Source organism: Ogataea philodendri (genome assembly GCF_020536065.1).
Source record: "Ogataea philodendri strain CBS6075 chromosome Unknown scaffold7, whole genome shotgun sequence".
Lineage (NCBI taxonomy): Eukaryota > Fungi > Ascomycota > Pichiomycetes > Pichiales > Pichiaceae > Ogataea > Ogataea philodendri.
The window spans coordinates 462,681-486,661 of NW_025763914.1; the positions used below are offsets into that span (position 1 = coordinate 462,681).

Sequence of the window (23,981 nt, forward strand, 5' to 3'; positions counted from 1 at the left end):
CCTAATTTTTCAAAGTTATCAATAGTGGAAATCGGTAGCGACACTTTTGATCTCTCAAATTTCCCAATTAGGATATATGCGCGAACTGAGGCTGCGAAAAGTCCTCGAGCAAAACCTCTCAGTAAGTCTTTAACCAGTCCATGAACTCCGTCCATTGTAGCATCGAGTCGACCCAGGCTTCGATGTCGTCCTCCGAGTTGCGCTGCAGGCCCTCTCTAAAGTTGATGAGCGAGTTACCGCTCACTCCAAGGTCCTGCCCTGGCGTGCGCACGTAGCGGATAATCTCGTCGTGGCTCATGTTTTGGAACGACACCATCCCGTCCGCAGTCGTACAGGTGATACACGCAATGAGCTCCTTAATGAATCCCGTTCCGCGTTCCTCCAGATGGTCGTAGCCGAGATCATTGATCAGTTTCAAACACTCCACCACAAGTATAACTCTCTGGTCGTTCTGTTGCAGCTCGATGTTCATCAGAACGTCCACAATCAAAAACACTGATGACGAAAGAACATGGTGCACAAGCGACCAGATTCGGTAGTGTTTCAGCGTGACCGTGGACATAAACAGCTCGATGGTCATCACCGAGTAGCACACGCAGTTTGGACGGTACTTCTCCATCCATTCGTCGCGGGGAGTGTGCGACGCTAGCAGCTTGTTTATGTTCGATATCTGGTCGTAGAATGTGTCGAGAAGAACATGGCGACGCAGCCAGTATGGGTCGTCGGCCGGTCTCTCGGAGTCTCGCAGGTGGAACAGGTTCTGTGTCTCGCGTAGCAAATCAAGCAGGTGTGACTCCGATTGCAGCAGATTTGACTTTGCGTCCTTTACAGTGGGCTTTGAGTATTTCTTTTTGATGAGAGATATCCTCACCATCACCTGTTGGAACGACGAAGGAGTGAAGGCCGGATCAATGGGATCGACAGCTGGCTCAGTCTTGATGATGCTGGCACGTCCGTATGTTTCAAAAGCGTCGACAATCACCAGGTTGGCCCATAAGCCACGAGACATGGAAGAAGTGCCCGTATTGAGTCCCAGCTTGACAGCAGTATCGATCATGTCGTTCAGCAACGAGTACATCACACCGGTGTTTCCAAACCCTTGCAAGGTGATCAGCAGAATACTGAACGCCTGAAGCACATATATGTTGGGAAACTCACGGAAATCGCTCCGATTGATACACTCCAGTGCTGCAATGTAGCACACATGGCTTCTATCGAGATTTGTGTTCGGATGCAACCTTTTGTAATCTTCCGTGGTGTCCTGGTGCACGTAGTAACCAATGGCGAGAAGCGAGTACAAAATGGAGAACCACGCATATCGTTTTCTGCGGATCTTGAAGTTACAGGAAAGCTCTGGGATATCCTCATCCAGAACGTTGATTCCCTGGTTTCTCGACAAGTAGAATTTCACCTCGCCAAGAAACCGCTGCTCATCCAAAGTATTAAACAGAAACCCAACGGTGCGCAGCGAAAACTCGACCTTATCCAGACAAATTTCAGGAGTGATATTCTGAAGTAGCTGCTTGGAAACTCCCCGTTTGAGAGAGTAGTTGGTGGAATCGTAAAACAGACGCGAGTAGTCCTGACTTTCGTCCGGACCCGGCCAATTTCGAGGATTGTCCAAAATCTTCTCCACATCGTCAACCCCGGGCTCCCATTTTGAGAGTCCTCTGGAAATGTACTCGATTCCACCGCCGTCTTCCAAAGTGACGTGATGTCTTTGCAGGTACTTGGTTCTATTGCGTGCATTGATCAGCGACGCATTCCCACCCCGCACCTTCTTCCGCAGATGTTTTATCTCTTTCAAGGCCTCCTGAAGTTTATGTGTCAGCTCCTCATTTGCAGACGAAAGTTGCTGCATAGTAGGGTCGTTGAGCAGACGGCCGCGAACAACTACTGTTTCCCGGTAGCATGAGTCTACAGACCCGCGGCGTACACACTCTGCACAGGGCCGCTTCTTGTCACATTTAACGTGTCGGCGCGAGCACGCAAGACACGATTTGGGAGCTCGCTCGGTGACTCTGATGCTGGTCATGATGTGCCATTTAATTTTTTACTGATAAATTTTTCTTCACCAAATGACAGCTACGTATCTTAATCAAGGTATTACAGGCAACCTGTTGCCCAACAATGTCAATTATCAGCTCGAATGACAGCTTCGTAACCCTAAAAAGACGAGAGTCCAAGATTAGTAACTAGACCCCTCCTGCCGCGGCCCGTTGGCTCAAGGATGATACACTACTCCGGGAATTCTCCCGAACTTGTATCATGGAAAAATTAAGATAAGATTTCTACTTCGAGAGTTTTTGTCCAATAAATAGTGCATCAATTCTCATCACTGCCTCTAACGGCAGCCATGGCTCTTTCCAAGCACATTCCCAAGACCCAGAAGTCGATGCTGGTGGTCAATCTGATGATGGCCATTTGTTTCCCTACCTCTTTTGGTTACGATTCCATGATGATGTCTTCGTTGAACGCACTTCCAATGTACAAAGATTATTTTGGGATCACTGATGCTACTTCGAACCTAAACACCGCATCCATGTGGATTGGTCAAATAGTGTCTGTCTTCATTGTGCAGTACTTTGCAGACCGGTTTGGAAGACGTCCGTGTGCGATTGGAAGCATGCTTATTGTGACAGTGGGGATTATTTTGCAATCTGCGGCTCAGGATGTTGCAATGTTTGTGATCGGCAGAATTGTGCTTGGTTTCGGATTTGGAATTGGTGCAGTTTCTGTCAGTGTTCTTATTGCCGAGCTGACTCCCCGCAAATGGAGAACCACTGTTACTGGCCTGTTCTTCACCAACTTCCTGATTGGCTCGATCATCGCTAGTGCAGTGACGTACGGATCGATGGACATACAATCAACCTGGTGTTGGAGACTTCCGTCTATCGTGCAAGCCGCTCCACTGGTGTGTTCTTTCATTTTCGTCTGGTTCTCTCCCGAATCTCCTCGGTTCCTGGTTCTCAAGGGAAGAGAGAACGAAGCGCGGGAAATCTTGTCTATTGTCGAAGACACGTTTCCTACAAGCGATATTGTTGAAGATATTGTGAGCAGCTGTGCTGAGGAAGCTGCTATCAACAGATCGCATTTCTTCGTCTGGAAGGATATTTTCGCAACCAGAGTGGGTAAGAGAAGAATGCTGACGCTGCTCATTCAGTCTGCAGTTGTTGAGTTTGGAGGCTCTTCCGTGTGCTCGTACTATCAATCACTGTTGTTAGAACAAGCTGGAATCACAGAAACAAAACAGAAACTACAGGTTGGTATAGTGTCTACCGTTTGGTGTTTGGTCTGGTCCATTCTGGGATCCCTTTCGTTCGACCGTCTTGGACGTAAACCAATGGCAATTGGGTCGTTGATTGGAATGATCATTTCATTCTTCATCATGGGTGGACTCATGAAAGGATATATGAGCGGAGCAAACATCTCACCTTACGGTACAGTGGCCATGATGTTCATCTTTGAAATGTTCTACTCCTTCACTTACACTCCAATCGACTACTTGTATTCACCGGAAATTTGGCCTACCAGACACCGTGCCGCTGGAGTCGCCTGGTATTCACTTTGCAACGGCTGTTTGGGACTGTTGGCTACCTTTACTCTGTCAATTGCCATGAGCAACATGTCTTACAGATTCTACTTTGTCAACGCAGCTATAGACATAGTCTTCGTTCCTCTTGTGTACTTCATCTGGGTGGAGACGAAAGGAACTAGACTTGAGGACGTGGATGCACTATTTATGGCAGCTCCATACGGCGGGTTTGGCAACAGCTTCTTTCAACGCGACGATGTCGAGAAGATCGAGGTTTACGAGGAGGTCAAGTCGTAGCGGGAGTAGGAAGTTTAGTTCTGAATATACTAAATATTAATTGAGATTATTACTAAATATGGATATGCTAGCTCCATCGGAGACTACCGCCGACCAATGGTTGCAACGATTCATCATGGAGCAGGCTTGCCTCAAAACGGGTCGTGTAAATATCAAACCCCGAATCTCGTGAATTCGCCCGAACTTGTATCTTGCATCGAGCGAGCTTTCGCTTCAATTCCCGGAGCGCATATATAAGATGGGGCTTCTGAGATAACCGACACCATACAGAATGACGACTACAGTGACAAATTCAACCCTCACGCTTGAGCCAATCAGCACGAAGTCTGTAAGAACGTACAAGGACTCGCCAGGCATTGTCGTGAAAAAGACCAAGTCTGTTCCAAACGAAATCATCGATGCCCAATCTGCTTCGCTCTACTCAAAAATACACAACGATTGGAGAGATGACCTTGTTCGGGACGGTTATGCGGTGATCAAAAATGCTATCCCAAAAGATCGTGCTGAGAACTACCAGCAGGAAGCTTTCAAGTGGATGAAGAGCTTCGGAAACGATGAACTCGACTTTGATGACCCTAAAACTTGGAGAAAAGAGAACCTGCCTCCGGTTGATGCTGACATCAACGCATACAACTGCTACGGAGTCACCCACGAAAAGTTTGTGTGGGACGCCAGAATGGAGCCGGGAGTTCTTGGCGAGTTCGAAAAGCTCTGGGGCACAGATGAGTTGCTGGCCTCTTTCGACGCGTTGAACGTGACTTTTCCAAACAGAGCTGATGCTCCAGAAATGAAGCCATGGCCGCACTTTGACCAGTCGCCTTTCAAGCCTGGGCTCCACTGTGTTCAGGGTATCATCAGCTTGAGCAACCATGGCCCCGCTGATGGCGGACTGGTGGTTTACCGTGGCAGCAACAACCTGTTTAACAAGTTCTTTGCAACACAAGTCAGAAAAGAGGACTGGGACGAGTTCAATTACTATCAGTTGTCTGAAAGCCAGCTCAAGTGGTTCATAGACAACGGGTGCGAGGAGATCAAGGTCAACTGCGAGCCGGGAGATCTAGTGCTCTGGGACTCAAGAACTTGCCACTGGGGAATGGTGCCGACCGAAAAAAGCAACACTATTCGTACGGTGATCTACTCATGCTTCACTCCGGCCAAGTTTGCTTCCGAAGAGGCACTCGACACTAAAAAGGAGCTATTTGAGAGTTTCAGTGGAACCACTCACTGGCCCCACGCAGATCTCACCGCTGTGCGTAACCCGGTGATCAAACCTATTCACCGACCACAACCTCTGTCAATGCCCGAACTGTCCGACAAGTTGCTAAAACTAGCTGGAGCAAAACACTATTAATCAAATCTTACTTATTTCGTCAGTCCGTAAGTGGTGAACATACTGCGTAGTCTGTAGTCCGTGTACATCTCAAGGTGCTCTGGGTCGTTGACAAACACCGAACCTTGGAAGTCCTCGCAGATACTTTGATTCATTCCAACCACTAAAACCATTCCGGCCTTGTTCAGAAACTCCTCGTTTACACTCTCGTAGTTCTCCTTAGAACCAGTGGAAAGTAGCTCCAATGCGTTATTGGCGGCTTGCATTCCCTGTCTAAAAGCCCATCCGGCGGTTTTCACCAGTGCAAGGTTCGCCAAATCACCAACCGCAAAAATATTCTCAATCACGTTGCCGTCTGCCGTCTTTAACTCGTAGTACTTGGTCACTTCGACGTCGCCGTTAGCTGCAAACACTGTCGGGAAATTCTTGGCCAAGAAAGAAACATTGTTCTTCTTGTAGTTACACCAGAAAACGAGATCGCTGCTGATAGTGCGGCCGTCGGTGGTCACCAACGTGCCATCCTCTGCCTCCGTCTTGACTCTCGTGTTGAGAAGCACCTCAATCCCCAAGTTTTTCAAGAACTCCAACGTCTGCTCTTTGAACTGATCACCGAGAAGGGACTCTGGTGGCAGGGTCGAGTGGGGATGGATCAAAACAACCTCCTTCTCAGGGTACTCGTGCTTGATTTCGCCGGCGAGTTCGATGCCCAACGCACCGCCGCCAATGATCACCGTCTTCTTGGAGTTCTTGATCTGCTCGGCCGAATCGGTCATCTCTTTTCTCAATTCCTCCGACGTAGAAGACAAAGGGTCCAGCGGCCAGTTTCGGGTCCGACCACTGCAAATGATACAGCTGTCGAAAGAAACATCAAACTCCTCTGCCTTGGTTTTCGGCTTGTACTTGTCGGGCAACTTGCCCTTGTCGAGTTGCTCGAGCTTCACGTGGGCGGAATTTTTGGAGAGCTGGGTAATTTGACCCTGGATAAAATGAAGCTTCAGATTAGGATTGTACTTCACCTCTTCAGCAAAGATCCCCACATTTGGCTTATCGCCATTCTCACTGCGCAAAACTTTTTTGGCGTCGAACGTCGATCCTTCCTGAAGCCTGATTGTGTCCCAATAAACGTTTGCCCGATCAAACGAGACAAAAGATTCGACTGCAAAGTCCGGGTCGATCACGGCTTTAGGAATGCCCAAGATATTGAGCATTCCGAGCTTGGGCTCGACTAGCGTAACCTCCAATGGCTTTGTGGAGCTAGCACTCTTCTTAATCAGAGCCTTGAGGGCGGCCACCCCTGCGAAGGAGCCTCCAACTATCAAAACGCGGGACATTGAAGATTGTTTAAGTGCGTCTGCCATTTTTCAATCCTACAAAAATACGATAACTCCGCCTGACAAAGTATTTTGAATATTCCTTGAGTTGATTACACGACAATTGACCAACCAATGAAAAATGCGACGAGAAGTGAAAAAAGGTGCGGACTTTGTGATTCGTGACTTTATCCCACTATACCGAATCCCAACTCCGGGTTTATTGTTATTCTTGCATGTGTAGTTTATTTTGCGGGAGTGCGTTTCCCCGGACACAAGCCGTTATTATTTCTCTTGCCCCAACGCGGGGAAGTGCGTCAAATATTTCCTTATTCAGATCAATCTCCGATGGGTATAAGTTGGCCACCATCTCCCCTCTATTACAACCTAATGACTTACAACACTTTCCCAAACCCATCTCTGCAAATCACTAAAGACCACCAGATTTTCATCAAGGAAAACCCTGTTGAGAAACCCGGCCCCGGACAGGCTCTAGTGCACATCACTGCTACAGGTATCTGTGGTTCTGACGTGCACTTCTGGAAACACGGCCAAATCGGAGAGCTCAAAGTTCTCGGCAACTGTATCATGGGCCACGAGACTGCAGGAGAGGTCATTGAGCTCGGCGAAGGTGTCACGGATGTCAAAATCGGAGACAGAGTCGCTATTGAGCCTCAAGTTACCTGCGGCAAATGTTTCCTGTGTTTACAAGGTGACTACAACTTGTGCGAGAACACAAAGTTTCTTGCTGTGTACCCAAATGATGGAAGTATGCAACGTTTCAAGGTCGTCAACGCCCAATGCCTCTACAAGCTACCAGATAACATGTCTTTCGAAGAGGGAGCTTTGTGTGAGCCATTGAGTGTTGCCTACCACGGAGTTGAAAGAGCCGAGTTAGAGCTCGGAAGAGGAGCAATGATCTGTGGTGCCGGCCCAATCGGATTGGCAACTTTGGTGATGGCCAATGCCAGCGGTGCTTCACCACTAGTCATTTCCGACCTTTCGGCAGAAAGATTGGAGTTTGCAAAGAAGCTGATCCCAAGAGTCAAGACATACCAGATTGACCTAAAGAAATCATCTGAGGAAAACGCAGAAGGCATTCGCGAGCTTTTCGGACCGGACGAAGAGGACGCTCCTCCAAGAGTTTTGGAGTGTACCGGTGTTGAATCTAGTGTGATCACTGCTGCCTACGTTGCTAGAAGAGGCGGCTCCATCACGGTTATTGGTGTTGGAAGACCTACATTTAACAATTTCCCATTCATGAAGCTCTCCTTGGCTGAAATTGACGTCAAATTCATAAACAGATACCACCAATCGTGGCCTCCTGTTATCAAGCTTATCAGCGAGGGAATCATTGATGTGAAGCCATTTGTCACACACCGTTTCCCATTGGAGAAGGCCGATGAGGCAATGAAGCTTTCCAGCGACCCTAAAAACGGTAGCATTAAAGTGATCATTGAGGATAAAGTCAAAGTTCTATAAGTAATATATAGCTAGAGTGATTACTTGAATAAATTATTTATTTTCTTGCAAACTGTGGAGTTTTCGTAATATTTCAGTAAATCACTGACTTCCTGTTAAATTTCCGTTTATCCTCAAATACTGAAAATGCGTTCCAGTATTAAAAACAAGACAGTCCTCATCACAGGAGCCTCTGCCGGAATCGGCTATGAAACCGCACACGCTTTTGCTGACGAAGCCGAGGGTCAATTGAAGCTGATTCTCACTGCTAGAAGAGTTGAAAAACTAGCCGAACTCAAGGCTGAGTTGGTGAAAAAATACAAGGAGATCAAGGTGTACACTGCAGGACTGGATGTCAGCAAACCTCCATTGGTCAAAGAGTTCGTTCAGTCAATTCCAACTGAATTTGCCGAGGTTGATGTTTTGGTTAACAATGCTGGTCTTGCCCTGGGAAGAGATCCCGTTGGGGAGATTGATGTCTCGGACATTGAGACAATGCTGGACACCAACATTCTTGGACTCTTCACGCTGACCCAAGAGATCTTGCCTGGAATGAAGAAGAGAAACAGAGGAGATATTGTGAACATCGGATCGATCGCAGGCAGAAATCCGTACCCAGGAGGAGCTATTTACTGCTCCACCAAAGCCGCCGTGAAATTTTTCAGTAGAAGTTTGAGAAAAGAACTCACCGATACCAAGATTAGAGTCATTGAGGTCGCTCCTGGTGCAGTCAAAACTGAGTTTTCTCTCGTCAGATTCAAAGGAGACCAGGCCAAAGCCGACGATGTTTACAAGGACAAGGAGCCCTTGGTTGCTCAGGACATTGCGGATTTCATCATCTACGCCTGTACTCGGAGAGAGAATGCGGTTATTGCCGAAGCCGTGATTTTCCCGACATACCAAGCTTGAGTAGGTCTTTGACAAAATCGAATCCAACGTATTCCTCGTATCTACCATAACTATAGTACCTACTAACATCTGGCTTTCTAGTCTGCTTAATCTACATTGTTAAAAATCAGCCGTGATTCGGCATATTTTTGTTTATTGTCCGTGCTTATCTTTTTAATTGTTTCCGGGATGCCCAACTATCTTATCAGAATTCGCGAATAGTTTATAAGCTTCCGAAGATACTTTTGAAAACTTTCGCTTTTTCATTCCCGAAGATGAGAGTTTCTATAGCATGCGAAGCGTGTAGACATAAAAAAATCAAATGTGTCCACGAAGGAAAGCCACCGTGCCAGGCGTGTAAGATACGCGGACTAGGAGTAGATTGCCAGCTTTTCTCGACTCAAGAGTTCCGGAAGTTCAAACGCGGGAACTCCGTTCTGGCAAGGCTCGAGTCTGGAAACTTGGAGATCTCAGGAGACATCGTTAAATCTTGTATTCAATGTGTTGCACGTCATTATCCGGAGCTTGTGTTTCTCAGTTTCCCAAACAACATCGATCTAGTATCGGTCATCGACCAGGTGGTAGCGCTTGGTCTCTGCGCATTGAGTGCACCATTCATAAAAGAGTCATTGGACAGTTCTCCAACGGAGATCCTCAATTGTTTCGAGACAAAATTGATGGAGAAGATTGATGACAAGCATAGTATTGATTATCTGAGTTTACTTCAGGCAAGTATTGTTTGGCTGTTACTTAACTGGCAAACCGGTAAGTCTACAAAAGGATACCTTTTTGGAGGTTTCGCAGATAGGGTCTACATCATGCTGACGAAACAAAAGACCGAACACTCAAACTTATTCGAGCAAGAATTCTACGTGAGAACATTATGGGCGTACCAGTTGACCTGTCTTTCTCTTAGAGAGGGATCTTCCGCGGAAAGTAAATCAAGACTTTTCAAATTTAGGCTCCCAATTTCTAACCAAGACATTTTATTCCGTCAGGCTGGCACGGAGCAAACGCTTGACAAAGTTGTTATTGGAAAAACAACCAATTTGTTTTCGCTCTTCGTCTATGGTACCCATATCTGGACGGACTGCTGTACTTGGGTTTTCAAAGGTGGGCGCAACTCCGATAAGACTCCTCCATGGAATCCTAATAGTGAATGGTCTCGACTCAAAAACCGAATCGAGCAGTTTGAGTCCCAGCTGGGGCCTAAAATGAAGTACTCTCCAGAAAACCTGGAGGCCCATTATGCTCTTGGACAAGGATCTATCTTTTTTTACATGCACCTGGGGTTGTATACCTCTAAGATCTTGATCTGTCGCAACTATTTTCCATTTGTTCCTCTTGACCACAATGGACCTAAAGGCCCATTTCCAATGCTACCAGAGCTGAAAAATGCCCCTGAAGGCTGGTGGAGCTCCAACGCGCACACGGTTTTCGAGTCGAGCCGAGTCGTTTCCATGCTGTTCCAAGGGCTGGATATACACAATTTGTGCCCATGCAATTCATTTTCTGGGTTTTGCGCCTTGACTGCAGCATCAATGCTGATATACATCTACAATTTTCCTTCCTATGATCCTTTGTTTCACCAGGCTGAAGTCTATTACAATAATTGCGAGGCTTTCCTTCAATATTACGAACAGCATTGGGAGTTGGGGAAGTACTATCACGACTTTTTAAAGCAAACAACGAAGATGTTACAGGCCGCTTCGACCAACAAAATAACTGTGTCTAGCATTTCTGCGTTCGAGAATATGAAAGACGAGCTTTTGGATGTTGCAAATGTCGCCGCTCCACTGCCAAAAGCAGACAGACTTCAAATTGAAAATCTAATTGACTCTCCCAGGAGCCCGCGAACTCCTAAAACTCCCTCGGAGGAATGCGAATGGCCCGGACTCAACATGGCGTGGGCATTCGACTGGTCTAATTTAGGAACGTTTACGTTCAACGAGTATATGAATTGAATCGAGATTAATGTAATGTAATTAATTTTGGTAAATAAAGTCCATAAAACGCTTGCCGGCCCATTGCCACACTCAGATAGGTGATGTACAGGAAAATGACGTAGCTGAAGTGTTGGCAAATATATCCTTCATATATTCCACGGAACCGTACAGTCCCATACCTGCGAAAGCCAAGGATGCAAGACTAACAACAGAGTAGAAGGTGAACAAAAGTCTTTGTTCGTTGAATCCACGCTTCATGAACTCCAGCATTGGTCTTTCGTAGCCATTGACTTCCATAGTATTTTCATCGTAATTGGTAATGGATTCTGTATTGGTCTTAATGTAAGATGCCCAGATGTAGAACCAGAATGGTATGACGTATGTGAGTGGAATCATAGTAAGCGCCGAAGTGAAAGCAGAGATAGAAGCAACATTGGGCACACCAGTTGCAATAACGTAAATGATAATCCAGACAATGGTTGTACTGACATACCAAAGAATTATACCTTTCTTGGAACGGGAATCCAGGCCTTTGAAAATTCTTGGAAAGTAATTTTTGTAGAACACTTTGGTGGAAACATGTCCATAGAAGACTCCCTGGAGGACACCAACAATGAATGTCATAACAGACAATCCCTTAAGAGCACTGATTTTTGAAATACCAAACACAGCGGGCGAATTGGCAAATTGTCCTTGTTGGGAATAAACATAATTACCGTAAACCAAGTAGGTTGCAAGGATAGCTGTTTGAGCTGCAATCATCGATTTCCAAAAATCCCAAGGTCTCTTCATCTCGGAAAGAATTTCCGGGAACACAACAGATCCCGCAAACACGTAGGAGATATTAGAAACTGCAACCAGCTTATAAACCAAAGTTTGAACGACAAAGTTGGAGGCAACCACAGGGGCAGGATCGAGACCAAGAAGGGACTTGGCGTTTTGCCAATTTGGCTCTCCAAAGTATCCCATTTGCACAAACAAGTTGATGTAGTTCATGAAAGAGACGACAAGACAGAATTTTCCGATGTTGCTGAATGACTTAATACTGGAAATGATCCCTAAACCAGTGCAGAATGCAAGTAATAGACCTGTCCAGCAGTATCTAACATCCTGTAGGATAACCAACGATTCTAATCCACTAATACCCACATTAGCCGCTGTCAGGAACATTGCCACGACTTGTAAGAAGATGACAATCTGGGCCCATGTTTCGCCTCCCAGGATTCTTCCGAGCTCTGCTAGTGAACGGATTGGATATTCTGGAGAATCAAACAGTAGGAAGAGCCACCAGAGGAGTCCACCGGCAAGCAGTGTAAGGACAAAACACGCAATCAGGACCAGATTACCTGGAACATAGCCAACCAGCGCATAAGAGTTTGGCACCAAGTAAGCTCCCATAATTTCCGAGGTCAGAAGACCCGTGCAAACCAGCCAGTGCGAAGATCTGAGAGCTAATTTTTCATCTGTCCAGGTAGGATAAGTTGACGTTTTCGGCTCTAAGGAGTTGATTTTCAGCGTGCTGAAAACCCAGTCATGCCACCACCCGAAACCAGCCTGCGATTTAACTTCGCTGTACTGTCTTTCCATGTACCGTTGGGCATAGAAGAGTCTAGTGACCACCGAGGGTTCGTGGGTTGGTTTTTCTGAATGAACGCTTACGAGTTCAATATCAGCAGTTTCCTTTGTCGTACTGTTTGGCATCTGGAATGAGTGACCCCGAACGAAGAAATCCCTTTCATTTATATGCAAACTTTATTCGTTGACGCAGGCGTGCGTCGGTCGAGAAATTAAAGATAACGAACTTTTGTGACGGTCGGTTCCTTATCAGCTACCCGATAAAATCGCTCACAGCACGGCAGCTTTTACGCAGATATTCTCGTAGAGCTAGCGAATCAAAGCTTTCTGTCAAGCTTGGCTCGAGAAAGGTATACTTGCAGGCGAAAGCCTATTGTGTGATCTATTCATCCGTTATCTTCTGATTCAGTTTCCTCACTATCCGCCCCGGTACCCCAAGCACCAAACTGTTACTTTCGATATTTTTAGTCACCACAGAACCTGCTCCAACCACGACGTTGTCACCTAACTGCACACCGGGTAAAATTGTGGCGTTGGCAGCTATCCAGCAATTATCTCCAATGATCACCTTTCGTGAGTAATCCAGTCCTTCGCTCCTTCCATTTGCATCTAAAGGATGGTCTGCTGTAGTGATCGTAACATTTGGGCCTATCTTGCAATTGTTTCCCAAAATTATGAGCGAAGTATCTAACAATACAGCGTTTGCATTGATGTACAAATCATCCCCAGCCACAATGTTCAATCCATAGTCGCAGCTAAACGGAGTCTCGATAAGAGGATTTTTCCCACATTTGCCCAAAATTTGTCTGGTGAGACGAGTTCTTGCAATCTTGAAATCATCAAGATTGCTATAATGATCCAGACTCATTCGTTGAAGCTGAGAGCAAATCATTGTTGATCGAAATCGTGCAGTTTCCAGTGGCACTGAAAAAGAATCGTACACCATCCCAGATATCATCTTGTCGTACTCAGGTGTATCTGGTACATTTTCAATTGTTGCATGCGCGAACTTGATAAGCTCTAAATCCAAATCACTCGATGGTTGGACCATTATTGAGCTTTGAGATCTCATTCGATGTATAAAATACGATCGGGAATTGTTCGCGAAGTGATAATAATTAGGAAAACGAGGTCAATCTTCGGAAATATATTTGCGACTGATAAGATAATTCCCATGATGATTCCGACTCTGGAATCATCTCCAAAAACTTTGCTATATCCAAAAGCTGTGTACATTAGAGCAGTATAAAGTGACCGTCACAGTAGATAAACGTACATTCCTTACCATCCGCGGAAGGGAACCCAAATATCGCAAACAGTCTCGTCGCCATCGACAATATAATACCATGGATAAGAAGCAGCAGTGATACAGCTATGCTGAGGAATGATTTTCACTTTTGCTCCGTTCGGCAATAGTTTTGCATCCTCACTGAGAGGGGCCAATATACCGTGTTCCTGACTCAATCTGCCCACAACCCATTCACCGTACTGTGAATCTAAACAAAGTTTCCCGTAACCAGGAACCGAGCTAACTTCTTTAGTGAGAGCAATGACACCTGCATTAATGAGTTGTTCACCAGGTTGCTTTGGGCCTCTTCCTGGGTAAGTGGAAAGAACCTCTGCTAGGACTCGGCATGCAACACGTTCTTCGGACACAAAACCTGTAGCCATTTGCTGAAGATCGCAAAATGGATAGTTTCCTGCATGAAGTTCAAGCTTGCCGTAGAGTTCCCCAGCCGACTTCAGGTCAAAGTGTGCAGACGCATGCGCTGTTGGTGTAGCTCCCACTGAGAGATGCAGATCACAAGACGGGTCGATTTCACGAGCTTGTTTGGCAGCATAATTTGCGCTTGAGATCTCATCTAGTAAGAACGATTGACCCTCTTTCTCACTCTTTCCCCCGTATGAGTGACCTGCATGACAGTAAAACCCGTATAACGACACATAGGTTTTAGCATCAGTGCTCAGCAGTTTTCTGAGGGTGGGACCCAAGGAATCTTGGTCATAGCCTGCTCTGTTCGTACCCATATTAACCTTAACAAATATAGACCACTTCTTTTCAGACGAATTCTTCTTGCTATAATTGACAAGAGTATCGATCTGGTCAATGTTGTCCAGCATAAGTCGCAAGTTCTTCACACGTTTACTCAACTCCTCGAGTTCAGGGAGTCTGCTTTTAACCACAGGTAAACTAAACAAGATGTCGTTAATCTTCCCGTCTTCAATTAATGGAAGTAGACCCCATGCTTCCCTCAAAGTGGACACCACAATTTTATCAGTCTTATTTTTTCCTTCTCCCAACTGTAACAGCGTTCCTTCCAAAGTTTTATGTGTTTTAACATGGGCCCTAAAATCTAATCCTAGTGATCTAGCATTCTCGAGCATCTTATCTGAATTGTTCTTTACAACAGAACGATCAACAACGAATGCCGGAGTAGGCAACTCCTGAACATTTGCTCCCTTGAAAGCCTTCAACAACTCATCTTTCGGTGGAATTGGTGTAAAATCTGATGGACACTTCATTTGAGTAAATCTATTGAAATATTTTTCTCGTCCCAAAGGCAGACAGACACATTTATCGGAATTTCTCATCCGAGTTAAAAATCCGCTTTGGGTTTACCGATAAGGGGTGCTGCAAATAATTTAAATAAACTTTATACCTTCCAGCCAAAGGTCACATCAGATGTCCAAGTATAAAGTAACTCTCAATCAAGACTACTCATGGCCTGAGCCATTGAGTGAATTACCCTTGAAAATACATCCATCAATGGATGGAAAGCTTGACCCAGAGTACGTTAAGTTTTTTAATGAAGTACTCTGCAACAGACCAGACATTTTGGAGACCCACAAGTATCCTGTCGAGGTGACAAAAAAGGGCGGCAATGTGATCCCAGGGCAGAGACCCTCTAAGGAAATGTCCAAAATCTTTGACATCACCATTCCGAGAATGCATACTGAAGGCGAGCCTATCCCGGCTAGAGTGTTTATTCCCAAAGGGACACCGCCATCAGATGGATGGCCGTGTATGATCTGGTATCATGGAGGAGGATGGGTTTTGGGTGGTCTGCATACAGAGAATTCGTATTGCACCTACTTGGCTGAAGATGCAAAATGTTTGGTTATCTCGATCGACTACAGGCTTGCCCCCGAATTCCCGTATCCAGCATGCGTGGACGATTCTTTTGAGGCATTACTTTTTATCATGTACGGTCCAAAAGACCTAGACATTGATACAACTAAAGTGGGTTTGGGAGGATGTTCGGCGGGTGGTAACCTTTCTGCTATCATGACGCATAAATACGCAAGCTCTCCCCTATCCAAAGGTTTACCACCACTTAGAATTCAGCTACTGATAGTCCCAGTGATTGATAACTCGGCAACTGCAGAAACGTATGTCTCCTGGAAAGAAAACAAGTTTACTCCACAGCTTCCTGCGGACAAGATGATGTGGTATCGGCAGACTTATCTCCCTGAAGCAGGCTCGACACTGGTTGAGCCAGAGTCAAGCCCGATTTACTATCCAGATTCCAGTTTCAAGCTTGTACCTCCAGCTTATTTAGGGGTTGCAGAATGTGATGTCTTAAGGTCAGAAGCTGAAGCCTATCACGAAAAATTGATTGCAAATGGCATAGAAAGCAAGTTGGAAATACTCAAAGGAGTTCCTCATACGGTCATGATCATGAACGAGAGACTAAAGCAGGGTGATCAGTTGGTTGAGAATTCGATCTCTGCAGTAAAGGCTGCATTTTCATGAAAATCATGCGTATCAATACCTTATAGCACTTCTAAACAAAGAACTAGAGAATTTATAAAACAAACTTATAAAAAACAGAACCAACTCAATTGGGCTAGCAATTGCAGTTTTCGAGGAAACTTTCACGAAAACATCAGATATGCATACATCTCTTCTTGAGGGAGCTGCTAGTAGAATTTTTTGCTGAAGAGACTGTCGATGCCACTGTTGTCAAATTTTTGGAAGAATTGACATCAATAAGCGGAGTGTAGTACTTGTTCAGAGTGTTGCCACTCTTGATTTGAGCAATGTCCTTTGCCTTACAACCCTCTTCCGTGCATACTGTAGAAGCGGAGCAGCTTTTCGTCATGTACAAGGAGTAAAGTTCGAATGCAGTGTTATTTGCTTCAAAGGTTTTCAAAACCTCGTTCCAAAACGTAGCATTCAATGGAGAAGCTTTTGGCCAATTAGGAACATAATCACGGGCAGAGTATTCCAACTTCCATTCTGGTGGTGTATCATTACTTGTAGCAGAGATGTCAGCGTAATAGGTTAAAGATTCTACAATCTCGTAAGATTCAGGATCAACCTTGTAGACTCTATAACCTGTGTTCAGATCAGTAAAAGTGGTGATTGATGGGGCCAAATACTGGACACCAACTGCATTACTTTTGTAGTCAAAATTTAGAATGAATTTGTCCTCGTGACTGTGACCATAAAACTGCCCTTTGATGATATCCGAATAATCATTGACAATTTCGTTGAACAGATTTGACCAGGGGATTACACAGTCACTATCACCAGGTGCAATGTGTGCCTGTATCCACACGCTTTCATTTCTAGACTTGCTGTCTTCCAATTCGTTGACCAACCATTGTAACTGGTCATTGGGGTCAACATCTGATCCACCATTGTATAGCACATAAAAGTTGTAATAGTAACAATCAACAGTATTAAGATTAATCAGTTTCAGACCTGGGGCTGGTCTAACGGAATAGATGCCGTGGTTTGATTCAAACTGAGATATTGTAGTAGAAGGTAACCAATTACCAAAATAGGATCCCAAGTTATCCAGTGCCCACTGATTTGGTAAAGATCCGTCTGCGAGTAAAGCAGGCTCTATGAGATTGACTGGTGCAGTATCATGATTTCCAAAAGTGGCGTAAACTGGAGACTTCAAATAGTCACCAAGGACGGAGTAAATTGTAAAAGCTTCGGTGACAGTGGTTTCGTTATCATACCACACATTATGTGGAGGCACATCACCAGTGAACAGAGTAAAGTCCGGGGATCCACCAATAGTTGACTCGAGATACTCGCCGAAACTTTTGACCAAGTCTATTGGCGAGTCACACAAGTAAGCACCATACTTGGTTGCAGGCGCTTTGACAGTACTTGATGTTTGTGTTCTCTCTTCACAGCATAGTGGGTAGCCACAGTCAGCTTCTGATCCAATAGAGTATGCAGGGTCATAGTGGATATCCGAGATGTGAAGAATAGTGAGCAAATCTTTTGACTTCGTGCTGTTTATGTAATTGGTAGCAGCTTGAGAGGATGCGTCTCTCGTGAAGTCAACGGTTTTTGGCTCAAAATCCGTACAGGTACCCATAAAAGAGTTGCAAATAAGCTCACCGCCATATCCAAGCAAGGAGTCAGAAGAAGTGGTGATCATCTTCAGAACATAAGGGCCAAGAGCACCAACGGCACCAGTGCAAACGTCCTCCTTTTCAAAAGTTTTGCAAATATCTGTTGCAATATCGAGAGTAAGATCATCACCAATGATATCAATTACAGCATTTGCTGCAACCAATGCTGCTTGGCATACGTCACACTCGATAGTCTGGCCTATCTCATTGGCAAGATCTTCCCAGCCAAAAAGTGATGGAAAAATAATCTCTAAAGCAGAATGTTGATCGGTCGTAATACTAGCTCTTGGGTCCAGTCTAGCAGAGCATGCGCCCGATATAGCAAGAAATCTCAGCGCGTTTTTGAATGAAAGACTGAGCATTTTTTCAAGTGTAGATCTCTTGGCCTCCCAGAAGAAATCTTCAGATATAAACAGTTACTCACGCTCACATTTCCACGTGTTGACTTTGATGAAAGCGACCGTGTTTACTTGTTTACCAGAGAATATACCATGACTACAGGGGAAACAATAAGATACGTTAGGCCGTTCAATCACCACGTGCCAAGCAAGATACAGACAGAAACTCTCAACCGATTGTTCAAATTTTCTGATTCAGGATCTTGCATAATCGTCTAAACAATAGAACGGCTGAGTTTATGTTCTCCAGGGCCAAGAACGTGGATTATTACATCCTTCTTGAAAATTCGCTGCAGGACCGAGGGAATACACGGTCGTTCTTATTTGCATTCGGAGAGGCAGCAGCAACACAAACTTAACTTAACCGAAATGTATTTGCTGACGTCATAAGTGATTTTTCAGAGGGAGAAAACATACGCATCTTTGTTTGTTCGAAACGAGTTGGAACCACCCCACGTGTTTGCTGAAGTACAAAGATTTTACAGAACTGATATACCGACTTGTACTTCCTGATCGGATTTTATTGTGGGGTACCACTCTCAAACCGAATGGGTCACATTTGCAGCTCTCAGAATCATCTTCCATTAATAACCATATTGCTTTCGACTGCTGAGTTATGTTACCCGAACATGAAGTTTTTGGGTATCAATTAGAAGGTTGGCCAATGGTAAAACTTTCAAGAACCTTTGTTGAGATGAACATTCAGGTATCGGACATTCAAGATTACATAATCATTTCCATCACAAAATTTATATACCCTGGTTTGAGAAGATCTTTCATAAATCGACAAGGGGTAGAAGTACAATTGACTATTCCGTTGACGGCAATGGCTGGCGACGAGGAATGGAGAAAGCCGAGCTTATCACAGGAAGTTCACTCCGATTCAGGGAGAATTCGAGATGTGGCTTTTTAGTCAGCCACACTGATTACTTATCATCCGTGGCAGCCACAGTAGTCAGGTATAGTCACTAGCACCGATATAATCTTTCACCTATATTCTTTTCAAAATGACTTCGACCTCTACATTGAAGCTTCAGGCTATCCCTATTGACAAAGAGATCGAGAATATTATTCGGTCCTCAAAGGATATTGCTGTCGGTGTTGGTGCCAATGACAAAATTCAATTCGGTCCTGACCCAGAAGGACTAAAGATTCTCCCAGAATCCAGCAAGAAAAGACTTCTTGATGCTGGAGTTGATATTTCCGAAGGCTATCCTTGGAGACCGAACAAGTCTGATGTCCCTGTTTTTGTTGACGAAGCCGCTGCAATCAGAGATGACGACTATGAATATATTGAGCGGGCTAAAAACGCAGATCCAGAAAAAAAGGCTCTTTTGGGAGCCGCTAAAGAAGTGATTCATTTAACCAAGCACATTGGAACCGAGTTGGTTGGATTGCAGCTGAGTGACTTGAGTGATAAGCAGAAAGATGAGCTTGCTTTGTTGGTGGCCGAAAGAGTTGTTGTTTTTTTCAGAGACCAGAAGCTTTCTCCCGTCAAACAATTGGAGCTCGGTGGTTATTGGGGCCGTGTTGAGCAGCATCCTCAAACCACACAAGTGAATGGGCTCCCTGGTGTGACTGTGATTTGGCAAGATTACCGGCAACGAAACTTGAGTGTTGGAATGACATTCAAAAATCACAATTTGGGTAATTGGGATGCTGTCAAGAATGTGAGTAGAGGTAACCAGGTTTGGCATACCGACCTTGTTCACGAAAAGAGACCAGCTGGGCTGACTCATTTACACCTTGATGCAATTCCAGAATCTGGAGGAGATACTTTGTGGTCGTCTGGCTATGCGGCTTACGATAAGCTATCTGAAGAATTTAAACGATTCCTCGATGGAAAACAAGCTGTCTTTATATCCGCAAACGGATACCTCGACAGAAAAAACCCATTTGGTGGTCCTAGGAAGATTGAGAGAATCCATCCATTGGTGAGAACCCATCCCGCTACTGGCTGGAAATCCCTTTTTGTCAACAGAACAATGACAACTCGTATTTTAGGATTGTCCTCGGTTGAGTCCGATTTGATCTTGAACTACCTTTTCGATGTCTATGAAAAAAATGCGGATATCCAAGTCCGGTTTAAATGGACTCCCTCTCAACCGGGTTTGGGTACGTCTGCTATTTGGGATAACAGAATTTCTCAGCACAGATCCACCTGGGATCACGAGGGTAAAGACGCGCGTCACGGCACAAGAGTCACCTCGCTTGCTGAACTCCCGGAGTTTGATCCAAACTCCAAGTCTCAGCGTGAAGCTCTCGGTTTATCACTGGATGAAAAGGACTTCTTTTGATTGAATATGAGAGGGGTATATAAGGAGAAGTGTTTACTGATTACTGCACACTGAACAGTAGATGATCAGTTCAAAACGCGTTTACGTAACCTTGACGTGTCTCTGAGCGTTGCATCAGGACATACCTTTTTGTAACCGAAACCCGTTTGATTAAATTCACATCTGGTCTACCTAGAAATATTGTGTCTACGTACGGAAGTCAACAACAAATAATTAGATGTGAATGAAATAGAACCTCTGGGCTGCAACCTTCCTGCTGAGATTTCTCATGCTGGAACATGTACTGTACACCAGAGCTATGCGTAGATAACGCCCTCAGTTGCTTCTCCGCGGTTCAAGAGGCGCATTTAGTCGTTCTAAATAGGCGGTGTTTCAGAAATCATGTCGAACCAATGACTATTGTTCTAGTGCGGCCAAAGAATCCCGTTCCTTTTACTACTAGTTTTCAGACCACCACGCATCAATCAACGTGATTACTGAACAGCTACTCAAGATCAAGCCATCTTTCTTGGACCATGGGGGATCTGGGAAAGCTCGATAGTTTCTGGAACCTGGTTTTCTTCCGCTATAATAGCTAATGGTTGGTACACCACCAAGAACACTATCATGGCAAGAATCATAGGGGCTGCGTCCAGGCGGAATGTGTAGATAGTGTGGAAGAGGATGTAGCCCAAATGTTGAGCGTACTCGACGACTCTGAAGATGATTCTGACAACAAAGCAAGCAATGACGAGGTAGGTAGTTTGCGCAGAAATATACTGGCCACTGGATGAGTGCTCTGTGGTAGCGAAAAAATCCTGCTCTGTTGTGTCTGATGTGCACCGATAGACAGTTGGTGAGGAAGAACGCAAACAGGAGCAGCTGCAGAACGAAACTGATAATTGCTATGGTTTTGCCGGTAGTTTGCATGTTGTCGGACATGTACTGGAGGGCAAGACCTGCGGATTGTGTTGCAAGACAGATGATATCGCAAGTAACAAAGAAGACTGTAAGTCTCTTGCCGGAAATGAGGGCATAGCGGTTGGCTCCCAGGGAGGATATGACTCTGCCGAAGCACATGTAGATGGTAGCCGTGAGGAAGATGGGGGACAAGTAGACCTCGACGGACTGGCCGAGGCCGCCAGCAACATGTCTAGCGTAGCCAACCACCTCGAGAATGCCTCCGATGATAAACCAGCACATTTACCACGTACGGGTGTAGATTGACATTGCGAAGTGGACCAGCGTGGCTGCAAGGAAAGCGAACAGGTAGAACCTCGCGCCGGGCTTTGGCCTCCCAGGCGACAACCAACTTGGGATGACACGCTCCAGAAATTCAGACCAGGCAATCTTGTAAGATGTTATATCATTCCAGCACTCATGCTCCTGACTAAAAATACGCAGCACCCATGTTGCACCTCCGGGACCCCAATTACTAACCAAACTGACAAATCACCCTTGTGCTCGCCCTTTGGTTGCGGCTCGAATCCGGCTTTTGGGCACAATAAGAAATATTTGGAAGACAATAGTCTGCGAGCCGCACACATCTGCTGACTAACACGGCACACTATGGAAAACGGGTTTGGCCTGCGAAGAGTGCGGCTGTGCACAAGTAAAAGTTGTGGGCCCTACTATATAAGGATCCGCGGACGTTGCGTACCTCCAACATGAATCGCAAAGTTCTGGCATACGTGCTGATTCTGCTGGGTCTGACCCTAGACAATCTGAGTGTGAGCGCCGGTATCACGATGACCGCGAGCTTGCAGGAGCACCTGCACACCGACTACGCGACGGCGACGTGGGTAATCTCTGCGTATGCCCTTACTTTGGGCTCGTTTATCATTTTGATAGGTAATATCGCCGACGTTGTGGGCTTGCACGTGGTGTACCTCGCTGGCCTGACCGTGATGAGCGTGTGCTCGCTCATTAATGCCCTAGTACCCAACGCGGTTGCCCTGATTGTCGTCCGTGCAGTGCAGGGTATTGGCGCGGCAACTTTGGTGCCAACGTCCATGGGCCTGACGGCCTCGTACTTTGAAGGTGCCGCGCTGCAGCGCGCAGTGCGCATGCTCATGCTTGTGCTGACCACGTCGCTCGGGCTGGGGTCTGTACTCGGAGGCGCATTCTCGATGACCCCGATCGGATACAAGGCCTTCTTCTGGTTTACATTTGGAATTGGTACTGCGTGCCTCGCGGGTCTCTGTTTCGTTATTGTGCCCGTGCCTCCGCACAGAACAGTCAGCCTCAAACGGCTGGACTACCCAGGCGCAATCCTGCTTGTTGCAGGCTTGCTGCTGGTGATTCTCGGGTTCACAGAGGCCGGCACCAAGTGGCATTCTCCCAAAGTGTACATCCCGATCCCCGTGGGTGGTCTTATTGTCATTGGCGTTGCACTGTACGAGCTGGTGTACCTGCCCCGGTCTGGCTCGAAGCTCGAGGTGATGTTTCCGCTCGAGCTGGGAAGCGTGCAGCTATACGTTGCATCGGTGTGCAGCGTTCTGTTCCACTACTGTGGGTATACAATAATGCAGCTGGCATTAATTCAGTTCCATGAGCACTACGACAACGACTCGCCGCTTATTGCAGCCGTGCGCCTGGTGCCAGGATCGGCCGGCATCGTGTGGGGCAGCTTTGTGTGGCGGCCGTGGTTCACGGCACGCACTGGCGAGCGCTGGTTTGTGGTCATTGCTGTTGTCTGTACACTAGCTATGACTGTGTGGGCGTCGCGGTTCCAGCCGGGCCAGTACTGGCGGTATGAGCTGGTGAGCTTGTTCTTGATTGGATGGAGCCTGAATCCGTTCTATCAGATCACGTACTCCTTGATGATCACACGAGTGCCGATGCACTTGCAGGCGACCGCCAGTGGGATCTTCCAGACGTTTGGCCAGGTGGGGATTGCGCTGGCTAGCGCGGTGTCTGCGTCTCTCATGGGGGAAAGAGGGACCATCGCCGCGTCGAGGAACTGCTTGTACGTGGCAATTGGGTGTTACGCTGTTGTTGTCCTGCTTTTCTGCCTAGGAGGCCGGGGCCAGCAGGAGGAGGCGGACAGCAAGGAAGCTGACGTTGAGCGTCAGGAGCAGGAGGAGACAGCCAGCAAGGAACCCGAGTGTACTGAGCGAACTGAGCGAGCTGAAAGCGTTGCTACGGGAGACAGATAGATCGGTTTTGTGTTGAGTGTCACATTGAGCAACTAAGGGAATCGGTGAGATGAAAATGGTCTTATGGGTGTGAAGTGTTCGACGTGAACTAACTTCGTTGACAATGAAATAAAGCACGCGAAAATATTAATCTCTGGAGGAAATTAAATAATTAAGTAGAAAAGGGTTTAAACCGAACGAAAAAGCGAAAAAGCGGAAAAAAAAGATGAACTTGGTAGGTAGGAGTAGGATATGGTAGGACGTAGAGAGTAGTAAGGTAGAGATGGTGTATTGGAAACAAAACGAACGGTGTGAGTGGAGAGTGTGGCTGTGTGGTGGGAGGGGTAGGGTAGTAAGGTTAGTCAGCATCTGGGAGACCGGGTAACCTTTATCCCGGGTGGCGGGTGGCGGGTGGCGGGTGGCGGGTGGCGGGTGGCGGGTGGCGGGTG

The 23,981-nt window shown here is 46.1% G+C and overlaps 22 protein-coding genes across 22 annotated transcripts; 11 read left to right on the plus strand and 11 right to left on the minus strand.

Annotated features, from left to right (window-relative positions):
• Window positions 1-118: 118 nt before the first annotated feature.
• On the minus strand, window positions 119-1,861 carry OGAPHI_003159 (uncharacterized protein; the record flags this gene model as incomplete). The annotated part of the gene is made up of 1 exon (XM_046204108.1): window positions 119-1,861. One exon carries the CDS (start codon window positions 1,859-1,861, stop codon window positions 119-121), a length of 1,743 nt encoding a protein of 580 aa, XP_046062322.1.
• On the plus strand, window positions 141-1,133 carry OGAPHI_003160 (uncharacterized protein; the record flags this gene model as incomplete). Its single annotated transcript, XM_046204109.1, has 2 exons — window positions 141-271; window positions 749-1,133. The coding sequence occupies 2 exons, from the start codon at window positions 141-143 to the stop codon at window positions 1,131-1,133; spliced, it is 516 nt and encodes a 171-aa protein (XP_046062323.1).
• Window positions 1,862-2,356: 495 nt separating the features above from the next.
• OGAPHI_003161 (uncharacterized protein) lies at window positions 2,357-3,832 on the plus strand (the record flags this gene model as incomplete). The annotated part of the gene is made up of 1 exon (XM_046204110.1): window positions 2,357-3,832. The coding sequence occupies one exon, from the start codon at window positions 2,357-2,359 to the stop codon at window positions 3,830-3,832; it is 1,476 nt and encodes a 491-aa protein (XP_046062324.1).
• Window positions 2,867-3,429, minus strand: OGAPHI_003162 (uncharacterized protein; the record flags this gene model as incomplete). The annotated part of the gene is made up of 2 exons (XM_046204111.1): window positions 2,867-3,186; window positions 3,261-3,429. The coding sequence occupies 2 exons, from the start codon at window positions 3,427-3,429 to the stop codon at window positions 2,867-2,869; spliced, it is 489 nt and encodes a 162-aa protein (XP_046062325.1).
• A 213-nt stretch (window positions 3,833-4,045) lies between the features above and the next one.
• OGAPHI_003163 (uncharacterized protein) lies at window positions 4,046-6,520 on the minus strand (the record flags this gene model as incomplete). Its single annotated transcript, XM_046204112.1, has 3 exons — window positions 4,046-4,249; window positions 4,347-4,873; window positions 5,227-6,520. 3 exons carry the CDS (start codon window positions 6,518-6,520, stop codon window positions 4,046-4,048), a joined length of 2,025 nt encoding a protein of 674 aa, XP_046062326.1.
• Window positions 4,104-5,183, plus strand: OGAPHI_003164 (uncharacterized protein; the record flags this gene model as incomplete). The annotated part of the gene is made up of 1 exon (XM_046204113.1): window positions 4,104-5,183. The coding sequence occupies one exon, from the start codon at window positions 4,104-4,106 to the stop codon at window positions 5,181-5,183; it is 1,080 nt and encodes a 359-aa protein (XP_046062327.1).
• A 342-nt stretch (window positions 6,521-6,862) lies between the features above and the next one.
• Window positions 6,863-7,954, plus strand: OGAPHI_003165 (uncharacterized protein; the record flags this gene model as incomplete). The annotated part of the gene is made up of 1 exon (XM_046204114.1): window positions 6,863-7,954. One exon carries the CDS (start codon window positions 6,863-6,865, stop codon window positions 7,952-7,954), a length of 1,092 nt encoding a protein of 363 aa, XP_046062328.1.
• Window positions 7,342-7,929, minus strand: OGAPHI_003166 (uncharacterized protein; the record flags this gene model as incomplete). The annotated part of the gene is made up of 2 exons (XM_046204115.1): window positions 7,342-7,537; window positions 7,664-7,929. The coding sequence occupies 2 exons, from the start codon at window positions 7,927-7,929 to the stop codon at window positions 7,342-7,344; spliced, it is 462 nt and encodes a 153-aa protein (XP_046062329.1).
• Window positions 7,955-8,080: 126 nt separating the features above from the next.
• On the plus strand, window positions 8,081-8,842 carry OGAPHI_003167 (uncharacterized protein; the record flags this gene model as incomplete). The annotated part of the gene is made up of 1 exon (XM_046204116.1): window positions 8,081-8,842. The coding sequence occupies one exon, from the start codon at window positions 8,081-8,083 to the stop codon at window positions 8,840-8,842; it is 762 nt and encodes a 253-aa protein (XP_046062330.1).
• On the minus strand, window positions 8,324-8,911 carry OGAPHI_003168 (uncharacterized protein; the record flags this gene model as incomplete). The annotated part of the gene is made up of 1 exon (XM_046204118.1): window positions 8,324-8,911. The coding sequence occupies one exon, from the start codon at window positions 8,909-8,911 to the stop codon at window positions 8,324-8,326; it is 588 nt and encodes a 195-aa protein (XP_046062331.1).
• Window positions 8,912-9,096: 185 nt separating this feature from the next.
• OGAPHI_003169 (uncharacterized protein) lies at window positions 9,097-10,785 on the plus strand (the record flags this gene model as incomplete). The annotated part of the gene is made up of 1 exon (XM_046204119.1): window positions 9,097-10,785. One exon carries the CDS (start codon window positions 9,097-9,099, stop codon window positions 10,783-10,785), a length of 1,689 nt encoding a protein of 562 aa, XP_046062332.1.
• Window positions 10,786-10,857: 72 nt separating this feature from the next.
• OGAPHI_003170 (uncharacterized protein) lies at window positions 10,858-12,468 on the minus strand (the record flags this gene model as incomplete). Its single annotated transcript, XM_046204120.1, has 1 exon — window positions 10,858-12,468. One exon carries the CDS (start codon window positions 12,466-12,468, stop codon window positions 10,858-10,860), a length of 1,611 nt encoding a protein of 536 aa, XP_046062333.1.
• Window positions 11,792-12,124, plus strand: OGAPHI_003171 (uncharacterized protein; the record flags this gene model as incomplete). Its single annotated transcript, XM_046204121.1, has 1 exon — window positions 11,792-12,124. The coding sequence occupies one exon, from the start codon at window positions 11,792-11,794 to the stop codon at window positions 12,122-12,124; it is 333 nt and encodes a 110-aa protein (XP_046062334.1).
• A 256-nt stretch (window positions 12,469-12,724) lies between the features above and the next one.
• OGAPHI_003172 (uncharacterized protein) lies at window positions 12,725-13,414 on the minus strand (the record flags this gene model as incomplete). The annotated part of the gene is made up of 1 exon (XM_046204122.1): window positions 12,725-13,414. The coding sequence occupies one exon, from the start codon at window positions 13,412-13,414 to the stop codon at window positions 12,725-12,727; it is 690 nt and encodes a 229-aa protein (XP_046062335.1).
• A 209-nt stretch (window positions 13,415-13,623) lies between these two features.
• On the minus strand, window positions 13,624-14,865 carry OGAPHI_003173 (uncharacterized protein; the record flags this gene model as incomplete). Its single annotated transcript, XM_046204123.1, has 1 exon — window positions 13,624-14,865. The coding sequence occupies one exon, from the start codon at window positions 14,863-14,865 to the stop codon at window positions 13,624-13,626; it is 1,242 nt and encodes a 413-aa protein (XP_046062336.1).
• A 160-nt stretch (window positions 14,866-15,025) lies between these two features.
• OGAPHI_003174 (uncharacterized protein) lies at window positions 15,026-16,096 on the plus strand (the record flags this gene model as incomplete). The annotated part of the gene is made up of 1 exon (XM_046204124.1): window positions 15,026-16,096. One exon carries the CDS (start codon window positions 15,026-15,028, stop codon window positions 16,094-16,096), a length of 1,071 nt encoding a protein of 356 aa, XP_046062337.1.
• Window positions 16,097-16,229: 133 nt separating this feature from the next.
• Window positions 16,230-18,083, minus strand: OGAPHI_003175 (uncharacterized protein; the record flags this gene model as incomplete). Its single annotated transcript, XM_046204125.1, has 1 exon — window positions 16,230-18,083. The coding sequence occupies one exon, from the start codon at window positions 18,081-18,083 to the stop codon at window positions 16,230-16,232; it is 1,854 nt and encodes a 617-aa protein (XP_046062338.1).
• A 1,043-nt stretch (window positions 18,084-19,126) lies between these two features.
• On the plus strand, window positions 19,127-20,416 carry OGAPHI_003176 (uncharacterized protein; the record flags this gene model as incomplete). Its single annotated transcript, XM_046204126.1, has 1 exon — window positions 19,127-20,416. The coding sequence occupies one exon, from the start codon at window positions 19,127-19,129 to the stop codon at window positions 20,414-20,416; it is 1,290 nt and encodes a 429-aa protein (XP_046062339.1).
• On the minus strand, window positions 19,481-19,858 carry OGAPHI_003177 (uncharacterized protein; the record flags this gene model as incomplete). The annotated part of the gene is made up of 1 exon (XM_046204127.1): window positions 19,481-19,858. One exon carries the CDS (start codon window positions 19,856-19,858, stop codon window positions 19,481-19,483), a length of 378 nt encoding a protein of 125 aa, XP_046062340.1.
• A 494-nt stretch (window positions 20,417-20,910) lies between the features above and the next one.
• Window positions 20,911-22,084, minus strand: OGAPHI_003178 (uncharacterized protein; the record flags this gene model as incomplete). The annotated part of the gene is made up of 3 exons (XM_046204129.1): window positions 20,911-21,218; window positions 21,342-21,745; window positions 22,056-22,084. The coding sequence occupies 3 exons, from the start codon at window positions 22,082-22,084 to the stop codon at window positions 20,911-20,913; spliced, it is 741 nt and encodes a 246-aa protein (XP_046062341.1).
• Window positions 21,091-21,622, plus strand: OGAPHI_003179 (uncharacterized protein; the record flags this gene model as incomplete). The annotated part of the gene is made up of 2 exons (XM_046204130.1): window positions 21,091-21,150; window positions 21,272-21,622. 2 exons carry the CDS (start codon window positions 21,091-21,093, stop codon window positions 21,620-21,622), a joined length of 411 nt encoding a protein of 136 aa, XP_046062342.1.
• Window positions 22,063-23,553, plus strand: OGAPHI_003180 (uncharacterized protein; the record flags this gene model as incomplete). The annotated part of the gene is made up of 1 exon (XM_046204131.1): window positions 22,063-23,553. One exon carries the CDS (start codon window positions 22,063-22,065, stop codon window positions 23,551-23,553), a length of 1,491 nt encoding a protein of 496 aa, XP_046062343.1.
• Window positions 23,554-23,981: the final 428 nt, after the last annotated feature.